General features: G+C 36.6%; 1 protein-coding gene across 1 annotated transcript; it reads right to left on the minus strand.

Moving 5' to 3' along the window:
• Positions 1 to 6334: 6334 nt before the first annotated feature.
• On the minus strand, positions 6335 to 8731 carry LOC116412083. The gene is made up of 5 exons (XM_031905553.1): positions 8117 to 8731; positions 7605 to 7985; positions 7200 to 7482; positions 6991 to 7077; positions 6335 to 6731 (listed from the first exon to the last, which is right to left on the minus strand). The coding sequence occupies exons 1-5, from the start codon at positions 8190 to 8192 to the stop codon at positions 6626 to 6628; spliced, it is 933 nt and encodes a 310-aa protein (XP_031761413.1). The 5' UTR covers positions 8193 to 8731; the 3' UTR covers positions 6335 to 6625.
• Between the last annotated feature and the right edge of the window lie 3637 nt (positions 8732 to 12368).

A 12368-nucleotide genomic window follows, 5' to 3' on the forward strand; every position in this document is an offset into this window, starting at 1 on the left:
TGAAGCTTATATTCAATGTACATTTTTGAAATAGTTCCCCTTTAAGCAGGCCACACATGGCTCAGAGGTGTTTATTCATATTGTCTAGCTATCCCTGTGTAGCAACCTATGGCCAGGTATTAAAGGGGTTAGATCTGGTTGCTTAAGAAACCCTGTTGCCAGCTGATTTTGTTTGTCACATAGAAATACATGGAGCTGCCATACACACCAAGATCATGTGCAAGTTGCCAATTTTTATGTTTCCAATTGTACCCAGTCGAATCAACAGCTCACTAACAAAAGTGCACTAAATAGGTTTTGTTAAAGGCTGGACTTAATAGCCCAGTGTTTGGTTCCAACTCAGTAATTACACAATGACTCATTATGTATTGCACACAACAACAAAAAAGGGAGTAAGTATGTGCACTGTACATACGCCTGTCTCTGTGGTTTCCATTTTCTGATGATGTGCGGCTTGCAAAACAATGACTTTTTCAGTGTAGCCAGTTTGTATATCTTTCTTATTTTTGCCTTTATTATACGTAAATGTAATTTTATACACACTCAATTTATCTATAAATATTAAATAAAGGCAACAAAGTCTGTTTGTTTTTCATGTTTTGACCTTAATTCTACAACAGACATGTAATATTACAGTATTTTATTCAGGGAATTTGTGGAAACAACGATTACATTACGTCTGAGAAAGGTTTGAATCCATTTTTGTGCTTGAATTGGGTATACATTCTGGTACAAGTGTTTCTCTCAGTTTTTCTTTCTCATAAAAACAGCAGTGGCTTTTTTCTTTATGTGCAGAATTCTAGTACAGATTATTATTTATATTTTACTGATATGTTGTGCAGTGCTTTACATAGATTGCACATTATTCACATGACTCCAGGCCCCACTGGAACCTACAGTCTTAGGTTCCTGTCACACTTGTATGTTTTGGAGTGTAGGAGTATCTATTAAAACCCATTATAGAGCAGGGAGAACACACAAACTCTTTGCAGAAAGTGTGAAACTGTACCCAGGGCCCCTGATCTGTAGTTAGTTGATAGAAAATTTGATAGTAAGGTAACTCTTGGGGTCTCCTTTTCTTGAATTGGCCTCTGAGAACTAGTTACAGTAATTCCACAAACATTTTGGGTGCTATTAAACACTGATATATAATTCAAATCCATCACAATACATTTTTTAATTGTATTTGTTGCACTGATACTTATTTCTTAAATATTTGTTTTAAGATCCTTTACTTACTTCAGTAAAACAGTAACTGTGGTCATAAGACTCCTCTTTTTTTGTATTTGATATATTTGTGCCTAATTATAAAGAAGACATTTTACAACCAAAACTGAGCCGTGTTTCAAGGGTCCACAAACTAGTATTAGAGTCACAGCAGTCTGCAGATCTGCAGCTGGTTAATAAAAGTTGTAAATAGCTTTGATTTAATTGACCTTACTTTTGCAGATTTTAGCGATAAATCTTATGGGGGAAGACCCAGGGCTTAATGGTTTAAGAGACTTGCCCTAATATTGCTCTGGAGATTAAGCAGTAGATCAGAATAAAAAGTTTATCAGTATGAAGTATATGCATCCAGTATCACTGGACTTGAGACTGTATAAAAGCTGGAAGAAAATTCAGGTGATAAACTTACTCTCAATTTGAACATAAAACAGGGCAGGGAAATATAGATTTACATAAGGGTATACAGGTACATGACAAGTATCCCCCAGAGACCAGAATTGCAGGCATATATCAAAAAATCTTTCAGGCTTGGTAATGTTACTTCTCCCCCAATACTGGATCAAATTTCCTGCTAAACTCAGAAAAGTGTTTTGTCACTTGTTTATTTCCCTGATTGTTTTATTAATTTTCTGGGCTTTTTGCCATCCATTTTTTTTATTTGTATTGTGTATATAATGAAACTATTGTATGTTTGCTTTGGCTAGTATTCATTGTAATTAGTCATGAGCAGAATCATTTGTCATGTTTAAACATTTTATTACAATTACTAGGTACCTTTACTTATTCTAGTAGAGTAGCATTAGAGTGAGGTCAAGATTGTCTGCCCCCTTTTACTTTTATAACTCATATATTTATACCTTGGCATTTAAACTACAGCCATGACCTAGCCTTGGTTTTAGAGAGCCACAAACTATTAACATGTTCTGCCCAGTCCTATGAAGTGCAGATAATATGATGTGACTTAGGGGCAGATTTATCAAAGTACAAGTTCGAATCCCGAAATGGGAAAAATTCGGATTAAATACGATAATTTCTGATGATCAGAAATGTCACGAAAATGCTTAAAAAAAAAATCGGAATAGTCACGATAAATTCTAATGGCGTTCTGAAAATCACAAAATTTTCCAAACGATCATAAACGGCACCCTTTCTGACTTTGATCCTTCTGTGCATGATTTTGGAAGCCTCAAGGACTCAATGGCAACCACCTGGCCCAAGGAAAGTCACGATAACAAAGCTTTAATGAATCTGAAACTTTCATACTCGTTGCGACAAATACGATTTTGTCGCACAAATTGTTGCAAAGTACGAAAAAGTCACAAAAAATACATACAGTACGAAAACATAGAAAAAATATGAATTTATTGGATTCGGAAAACAAACGTATTTTGATGAATGTACCCCTAAATGTTTAGTGAACATGTGTTTGGAGTAAGTTCTGAAAACAAGTCAGAATGTGTCAAGACATTTACACTAATGGACCCCATTCTAGAAGAATTCACATCAACCAAATCTATTCCATTTACCTATACTATTTATGCAATCTATATGTAATTTCTGTGAGAGCTGACTCTCTGAATTTGTCAGGTTCTCAAGAGGGCCCAAGGGCGACCAGTCTGACACTGGTTGGCACTGTATATAAATGATGATGCTAATGACATAAATATAATTGATGAAATGCAATTCCCATTATTCAATTGACAACTAAAGAATGTGCTGCAAGCATGGTATATGTGTTTTCAGAAGTATGGCAAAAAAAAGCTAGAAACTTGCATGTGATATAGGATTAAGAAGTAATAAAAGCTGTGTTTTTATGCATAACTACAAAATTCATGAAAAGTAACCTAATGTCATTTTCTTTAATTTTTGAATCTTTAAACATATATGCTTACGTACTTGGGGCAGTATATTAACTATGCAACTCCTACTGGTAAACGAAACATTGACTTTTGAGTTGATCTCTTTATTTTGTGAAGACATTAATGTGCAGCTGCTTTAGCATCTGTTTGACTTTTTTTATTAATCCAAACTATTCCTCCAAAAACATGTAAAGGAATTGGTGGCATTTAAGGGCATTTTACACCACATTATAAACATGTACAAGACAGTATCAAGCACCAGGTCCATTTTGTGTGCTTTTGCCCTTAGTTATATGCAGACAATGATTAAGTAGCACTATATATTCAACCCCTTGTTAAAGCTATCCAATGTATTGGCCCCAGATGTGAGTCTTTTTTTTTCAACCTAACTTACTATCTTACGCGTGTATACATATATATATATATATATATATATATATATATACATACTGGAAGGAGCACACACCAGTAAAAAAAATATCCGTCTGGGTCCTGATAACAAATAGATACAAAGAAGAAAGTATAGCACTCCACAGGTCTTGAAAAAAAAAAAAACGTTTTGGTCACCACTTGTAACTTTTGTCAAGGAAAAAAAGAAAACAAACAGAAAGTGATTACACAGTATAGTCCCCCATTTCTAATGAAAAGGGTGCCAAAAACACTAGAGTGTAACCATGTAAACCTGTAAACAACTGTGCTGTAGTTTCAAGAAAAAGCAAGCAAACGTGCTGCAGAAGAACTAGAGATATTAATGTTACCATTCCCATATATATTTCTGTAGCAAGTTCACTAATAAGACATCATAATTGTTGCAATTCACATATAAAAAATGAAAATGATGCCATTCATGTTGCTATTTGTGTTCAGTGCAGGGCTTAGACCAGGGGTGGCCAAGAAGATCGTGGTCAACCAGCTGATCCCCCATGGATTTCTGGTGTACTGCGGCGAAGCCGGGGGATGCGGCAGTGCGCGTGAATGCGTACGTACACTGAGTCGTGTACGTACGCTGCGTCTTGGGGGAGGAGTCATCGGTCGATCGCTGATGGAAAAAGTCTGCCCACCCCTGGCTTAGACACTACATATTGCATACCACCTAAGTTTATGATGCTTATCGCAGTTATATAGAAAGGAGCCAGCAGAGAGGCAATCACGGCTCACTGTATTGAAGCGAAGCATGAAAACCCAAACCATCATGAAGACTGTTAGCTCTGCATCTCCTGACTAGTGATGAGTGAATTTTTTTTACAAGGCATGGATTTGCCGTGAATTTCCGCATTTCGCCATTTATAAATTTTTCAGAAACTGGCGCAAAAATTCGGCAAGTAAGAAAAAAAGTCATGGCCGTGTCAAATATAGTTCTACAAAAGAACAGTTTTGCGTATATGATTTTATTCCTTGCTATAGGTTCAAGATAGATCTGGACATAATACACCTTGTACTTATTTCTCCTTTAAATTTTAAAAAAAAATCAAATATCTTAATCATGGTGCAAATCAAATTCAGATCATTTCTATTTACACAATTGACAAAGGACACCAGGGTTTCTTAGTGGAGCCTGACCAGATGAAAATCAGGTTGTCAATATAGCAGCCATACCAAATTACATGGTTACAAAAAGGATTGCCCCACCACTCCATTGTGGCCACTCACCTCCAGAGATAGTAATAACCGTCAATGAAAGATACACGTGGGACCATAGAGACTTAAAGGCTAAGATTAAAAAGTCTGCAGAATATAGACCAACATTTTTTGAATAACAATTGGCTGAAAACAGTTATCAACTGAGCCCTCAAAAAAGGACCCTATACTGGCCACAATGGGGTGGCTTTTGGGATCTGTAAGTGATTTTTATGCAACAAGTGTTGAATAATCTGGCACTCACCTAGACACATGTCTAGGTGAAAAACATTGTCTCAGCAGAAAAACATTTCCTGTGAATAAACTAATTTCCACAAATGTGGGACATTTATCAAAAAATCTGAACTGAAAAAGTACGTTTGGGAAAAACTACGCAAAAACATTGTATTTTTAGACTTGTTGCCCAATAACTGCAACTTCTATGTCACACAAAAACCAATTTCAAAATTCTAAAAACCTCTAAAGTTTCAAAGCAAAAAAAAGATCTTCAACACTGAGAATAAGCCCTGGTAGTAGCAATTCCTCACGGCAAATAGTTAATTTCAGGGCTTCCTTGCATCTGAGTATGTATTTCCACCTTGCAAATTTGCAAAATATCAGGTGCAACCATGGTTTTAACAAAAGACACAAGTATTGAGGAGAATGTAAAGATGCAGGTATTTTTCTGAAAAATAATATAATAAAATAATAATCCCCTCAGTCAGTTTTAAATAAAGCGAAGGAAGTTCTGGGCTGCCCATACTTTTATATATTGAAATGTACTCCGTAGGCCCAATAGCAGTTGTTGTCCAAGTTCCCTCTAATTCCCTTTCGGCTATATGTGCAAAAAAATTATTTTTTTGTGCACATTTTAAACTTGTGTGTGCACATTTTTATGAACTATGTGCTCAGGCCAGAATATATGCTTATAAAGCATCCCATCCATTAATAAGGTCTAAATAAGCACCTCTCTGTCCCAGCCACATAAAAGATCCAGTGGGAAAGTAAGCCAGTGTTGGGGGTCACCATTTAATAATAGGCATGTGTAGCCATTAGAGAAAAACATAGGCAAGCAAGCTGGTGAACTTATTTAAAGAGTTTGAGTGTTATACCAAAGTGGGCCTTAACATGGCTGACATCACTTGGTACCATTAGGGCAGCTGCTCCCTGTTGCATTATAGGAAACAGAAGACAGAGGGCTTTTAATCTTCAATTTGATGCAATGCAGAGTTTATGATGTTAATTTTGACTGTGTTTATCTTTATTGCCATGATAGAGTCATTTTTCATTATTATTTTTTTTAGAGAAATTTCTTATGATCACAGTTGACAGGGGTCAGTGGTATAGTTGTGGAAACATTGTGTGACACTTTCAAAACTATGGACCCCTGTCCCTACCTTATGGGGCAGGGAATGGGCTGGGGCAGGGCTGGCATTTAACCTAGAAACTCTATTTTCTTTAACAAGAAAGAAGATTCAAGCACGGCTTTATAGCATACCTAAACCAAAGGAACTGGGAATTAAGTATCTTAACACAGGGTGGGGGTCAGTTTTATGACTGCTCAAACCCAAAGACTCAAGCAATCATAAATCTGTCCCTTTTATCAGCAAACATGAGATAATCAGCCACAGTACCAAAATATATATTTGTTTATTTTGTTTCATAGATTTAAACATTTAAAAATGTATACAAATTACAAAATGATAGAATAATTGAATATAGAATTTAATATTAGAATTTAATAATAGAATGATAGAATAATTGAATAATAAAAACTATAGACTCTCTGGGCTGTGCACCAAGTAAGAATTGTTGGAGGAGGTAAGGGTGTGCTGGTGGAACTTTCTTAGGCCCAGGCCTGTACCATGCCCATAGGTACTGTCAGTTCACTGAAGCAGAATGCTGTTTCATTCTCTTTTTCATCAAGTTTCTTCTTCAGTAGTCTCTTCTTCCTCATTCTCTTCTTCTTCTTCAGTTTCCTCTTCAGCACCAGATAATGTTTCATTCTCAACTTGAAGACTAGATGCACTACATAAGCAAAATGACAGCAAAGTTTAATTATGCAATCTGATTTTCTGGTGAACAATTGTTTTTTGACAAAATAAAAACATTATAAATGCATTTATAGAAAGTATGTTTATTGTTGTACTTCACATGCTTTATTGGCCATTTTGGACCAAGCCAATGCACTAAATACCTTCTGTTTGCATAACTGTCAGAAGGACATGAATGCAAAATCATGGATTTAGGAAACTAAGAGAAAAGAAAACATTTCTGGCTAACATACCTCTGAGATTGTGCTTCTAGGGTCTTCACTTGTGGGTTTTCTATATCCACAGATGAAAGTTTTCTCTTCAATTTCCAATACAGATAACTGTAAAAAAAAAACAAGTGAACTTTCTGTAATTCCTGAAAATATGTAAAACAGAATCACTTGGGCAAAGTGGTTCCTATAAATGCCTAAAAAAACAACAGCTAATTGTGTGCTTGACTTACATTCCAACTCCTGATATGATTGAGGTTATCACTAGAAGCGGTCCCATAACCATGACCGTTATAACTGCTGCCCTCTTGGTAGAATCACTGCTGTTTGCACTATTCATTACAGCTGTTGAAGTGGTTGCAGTCTCTTCTTTTTTACCTTTCTTGGACCAAGATGTCTGTCTTCGAGTTGTAAAGACAACTGTTGAAGTGGTTGCAGTGGTTTTAGTGTTTGGAGTGGCTTTAGTTGTCGTTCCTTCTTTTTTACCTTTCTTGGACCAAAATGCCCGTGATTGAGCTGTAAAGAAACAAAGACAGTAAGTACAAAACATTCAACACTAAAGCTGCAAATTTTAATTAGATATTTCTAAGCCGCATATTAAGCACTACAATCATTTAAAAATTATTTTAAAGACTCACAAGAGGTTTTATTTTCATCCAAAACTTCGATTTTAATCAAAGAAGCAGGCTCATATCTTTCTCCATTCACCAACATGAAGAATTCATAAGTTCCACTGTCCGTGGTTTCAGTGGGATTGATGGCCAAAGTACAGTTTCCACTTGGCACCAGAGATACAAAAAGCTGGTACTTCTCGCTGTTTTCATGGAAGGTTCTTACACCATCACTGTTAAGGTGGATTAAAGGGGTGTACTTCCCCCCACCTACAGGAACTTTACCCCATTCCAATTGAAGTGTGGCTGGATCAACTGCATTGTCTGAGTAGAACATACATGGAATAAGATTCCAAGTATGTGCCGTAAATGTCAGTTTATGTCTGAATAGTGTGATATGTTTCACAGCTGAAAGAAATAAAAAAATGTAAAAACTCTAGGCTACAATCTATATGATCACTATATAATTAAACACAGAAAGCTAAGAAACAAGGGGAGATCATTTATATCAGTGCAAAACAGTAGAATTCTATAATTACCTGATGCGGGTTGGCAAGTAAGAAGTAGCGCAATAACCATCAGCATCATGAACACAAAAGGACGCTTCGGACCCATCACTGATGCACAGGAAGGTCTCTCAAAGCTCTTGTGGTTCTTCTGCTGCACAAAGATACAAAGAAAAATTAACAGAAATTCTTATTTTTTCCAAACATTGGGACAAATTAAGTATTGTGGCCCCTGTACTTACAGCCGTAGAATTGTGATATATACAAGTGAATCTCTGTTATAAAATCTGTTGCTTTACATAAAATCATATCATATATTAGTAACATACATTTATTTCAGTGCAGTGTGTGTATTCATATCTAGTATGACAAGAATGTCACTCCTTCCCCTATTCTATACTCTACTTATTTATATAGGTTAACTACTGAATCTTCAGTATAAAGCCCTTGCAATTTTTCCAAAGTAGTTAATTGCAAAATTGTTTTTATACTTACAGTTCTTTTCTTTAAACAACTTTTCACATTTTCAGCAATAGCAAGATAATTATTGATAAATATTTGTAGTTTTAAAATAGATAGATAGAACAAAATAATCAGATGTAGCATTGTAAGCTTGTAAAAGCACAATGAGTTGGGAATGTGAAGCTCCCCCTATGATAGCTGCTGTAGCGATGATGTCACAATGCCAAGGTCACCAGAGTAAACAAACTGATCATGTGAGTTTCGTTGTTCATTGTTCAAGCCATTTAAAGTGACAAATAATGATGAGCAATAAACTTACTACTGCAGAATTTATAAAGATTTATATATTTTCTAGTTTATTTCTTATGATTTACTGATTTTCTTTTTTACTGTAATAATAAGACAGTACCTTGCACTTAATAATAACCTGCAGTAATCTATACTTATATTCAGTCTCTTTTCCCAAAAGTCTAGAAAACTAGTTTGTTCCCCAATTCGTTATTTTTTTGTAGTGTTATTTTTGTGTCTTATGAAACTCTGTATCATAGCTGCTCTGTCACTCATGTCATAATGACGTATAAGTTACTATAGCAACAAGCTAGGAACTGACCTTAGTTAGCTAGGAACAGTAGCGCTAAAGAACAAGAAATAAACAAAGGGTTCATTTCAATTGCATTTGACTTTCATAGTTATCCTTTATTTATATAGCACCATCATGTTACATAGAACTTTACTGAGCATATAAATCACTCAAATCACTCTTTGCTTCAGTGGAGCTTAGAGTGTATATATAATTGACATACATTTATGTGGGGGAAAATCACAATACTCAGAGAAATCCCACAAAAGGACAGGGAAGATCATAGTACTCTTTAACCTTTGGGGCCACATGGCCTTTTCTCTGTGTCCTGTCTTAGAATCACATTTTTAGCAGTAATGCCAGAGACATTGTAACGGGAGTTTCAAATTATGGCTGTTGGTGAGGGGATAGACTCTGGTTTAAAGGAACAGTAACACCAACAAAATGAAAATGTTTTAAAGTAATGTACTGTTGCCCTGCACTGGTAAAAGTGGGGTGTTTGCTACAGAAACACTACTATAGTTTATATAAACAAAGCTGCTGTTTAACAGATACACTCTGTAGAGTACAATGGGAATAGCTACCCTCATGGCTACAGGGCAGCTTTGTTTATATAAATAATAACAGGGTTTCTGAAAGAAACACACACCTTTTACCTGTGCAGCACAATAGTACAAAATATATTAATTACTTACTGTTTGGCTTTCAGTGATAAATAGGACCTTATAATGATACATTCAACAGAAGCTGGGAAATTGTAAAACCCTGCTCATCCCCATGTGGATAATGAAATGTTTTGTATCAATACTGTATGCTTGGCTTTTGAATTCTAACTGAAGTTATTTTTGCTCTCTCTGATGAGATATTTATCAATGCAATGAGGTTTGCTTTATCAAATATAGCACTGGTAGAAAATAGATAGAATTTATCACTGGTATATAGTATTTGGCTCTCCTTAACCTCCATATACAAACCATGGTAGTGAACAAGGCAGCAATAGTATAGCAGGGAATTACAACCTTTAAGTGCTTTGGCAATAAAAAACAAGGGGGCTACAACTGCTAACCAGTTGGTAATATGTCATTTCACTTTCCTTGTACTTTAATCAGTGGTATTTTTAATACATTCTGCACTTCATTTAGGGGGTAAAGCCCTAAAGTAACCACTATTTACATAAAATTATAGGAATTCCCAATTGGCTGATTTCAGGGAACAGACATTCTGTCTCCTATTCAAATTGCTGTGTAGTTGCTAGGGTCACATGAATCCTAGCAACCCTTTGGTTTAGATTCCAAACTACAGAGCAGTAAAACAAAAAAATGGACACATGCATACTGTGTTGTTACTGTTCAGTTGCAGGATTTAATTTCTGTTTGAGGAAAGGGGAAGTTAAGATGCAGAAAAAAATGTCATATAAATTGTGATGTGTATACAGTAACTACATACAGCAGACCCTGGGGGGGGGAAGGGGGGTCTGCCTTAGTGCTGTACCTTAGTTCCCCTCTCCCCGGTCCCCTCTCCTATTATAATATAGCAACGCAATTGGGCCAAAAGTTGCGGCACGGTCAGGGCTGGGAGGGGGGGTGGGGGAGGAGGGACTGGTCGTGCTGGGCCCTCTCAAAAGACTTTTCTACGGGAGGGCCCATCATAACCAGGTTACACCACAGATAGAATAACACAACCTTGTTTATTGTGCCCGATCCAATTGCTTCCCCAGGCATTTTAAATACCCATGTGAACCCCTCCCTGCCACAAACATGATCAGGATGTGTCACTTAATAAGGAGTAACGTTAAGTGTGTTTGTCTATAGCCTAGGAACTGCTAGGACCTGTAGGGGAATAGTCGGATGAGAGAAGAACTTAGAGGAGGATTTAGAAACCAAAAAGAGGAAAGCACCATGAGATGCTATAAAGCACCTCTAGCATACCTCCCAACATTTTGAAAACAGAAAGAGGGACAAAAACAAATGGCGTGCGTAGCGCGGCAAAATTTCTGACCACGCCCGTTTTTGTGACCACACCCCTAAATACCACTCCCATTTGACTAAATTTGGCAGGTTATTTAAAGTTTGAACACATTTCTGTGGGTTTTGGGGTCCTGTTTTATGCATTATTACAGTTTTGCTTAAAAGGTAAAATTGCCCTTTAAGCTGCGAGTCTCAGCTCCCCTTAGAGACCTGTTTAGCTTATTAGTTACAATTGTATCTCAGTGCAGGGGGGGGGCTTTTTACCTTTCTGGGCTCTCTGCCAAAACCCCACTTTTTTAATTAAAAGTGAGAAACACTGTATCTAAGTGCAGGTGACAGTCGTTACGATTTCTGGGCTCTCTGCCAAAAGCTACTTTTAATTAAATTTGTATCTTTTTTAGCATTCAGTGCAGGAGATCAAAGGGAAATGAGGGACATTTCAGTAAGAATGCGGGTTGAGGTGTCAAAAGAGGGACTGTTCCACGAAAATAGGCGCAGTTGGGAGGTATGTAGTTTGTATAAAGGGGACACAAATGTAGAACACAGGATCTTGTAAGGAGCACATGAGTTTGCGCAGACTCTGGGGGTACTATACTCCCTTCACACACACAATTACTGCATAATTACATTATTATGTAACAAACGCAGATATGGCACAATCTTTACGGCAAATCCATGTCTGTCGAAAAATTCACGCATCACTACACTATAAAAATAATTACAAAAAAGATTTTAACTGTAAAAACTCGAACTCTAGGCTACAAAAAGAATGGGCTAAGCATGCAGTGATCTTCCCACATATTTAATATTTGGTTGATATAAAAGATGACACGGTGGGTCCTGCCACTCGTTACTGTTGGTACAAGGCACGGTAGGTTGGCGAGAAAACCCGAAGAAAGCCAAGCACTGCGGGACAATTCTGTAAGTATCTGGGACAGCGGGGCGGGGTGAAAAAAGCGGGACAGTTGGGAGGTATGCCTCTAGTACTATCTATATAGCTATGTATATAATTATGTACAAATAGTTTGTGTTAAATGTAATCTCTTAAACCAAATTAATTTAGTGCTTCTGAAATGAACAGCATTTTGGTCTGCAGTTTACATTATATGTGTAGAATTCTGGGCCAAATAAATTGAATTCTATCCCAGTCCACAATCACCAAGCCTTATAGCTTAGGAAAATAATTTTTCTTCAATGTGCATTAAACAGAAGTTTGTGCTTTGTATTTCAAGGAAATAAATAGAGAGGGGGGGTTAACCTGCTTATAGAAAGAGTA

Source organism: Xenopus tropicalis, chromosome 7, assembly GCF_000004195.4.
Source record: "Xenopus tropicalis strain Nigerian chromosome 7, UCB_Xtro_10.0, whole genome shotgun sequence".
Taxonomy (NCBI): Eukaryota; Metazoa; Chordata; class Amphibia; order Anura; family Pipidae; genus Xenopus; species Xenopus tropicalis.

Bases quoted from the DNA above. Each gene is read 5' to 3' on its own strand.
- LOC116412083 (XM_031905553.1), bottom strand. From the start codon at position 8,192: ATGGGTCCGAAGCGTCCTTTTGTGTTCATGATGCTGATGGTTATTGCG. The intron at 7,483-7,604 runs GTGAGTCTTTAA...GTTTCTTTACAG, and splicing joins GGATGAAAATAAAACCTCTT to CTCAATCACGGGCATTTTGG. The intron at 6,732-6,990 runs GTATGTTAGCCA...TTGCTTATGTAG, and splicing joins CTAGAAGCACAATCTCAGAG to TGCATCTAGTCTTCAAGTTG.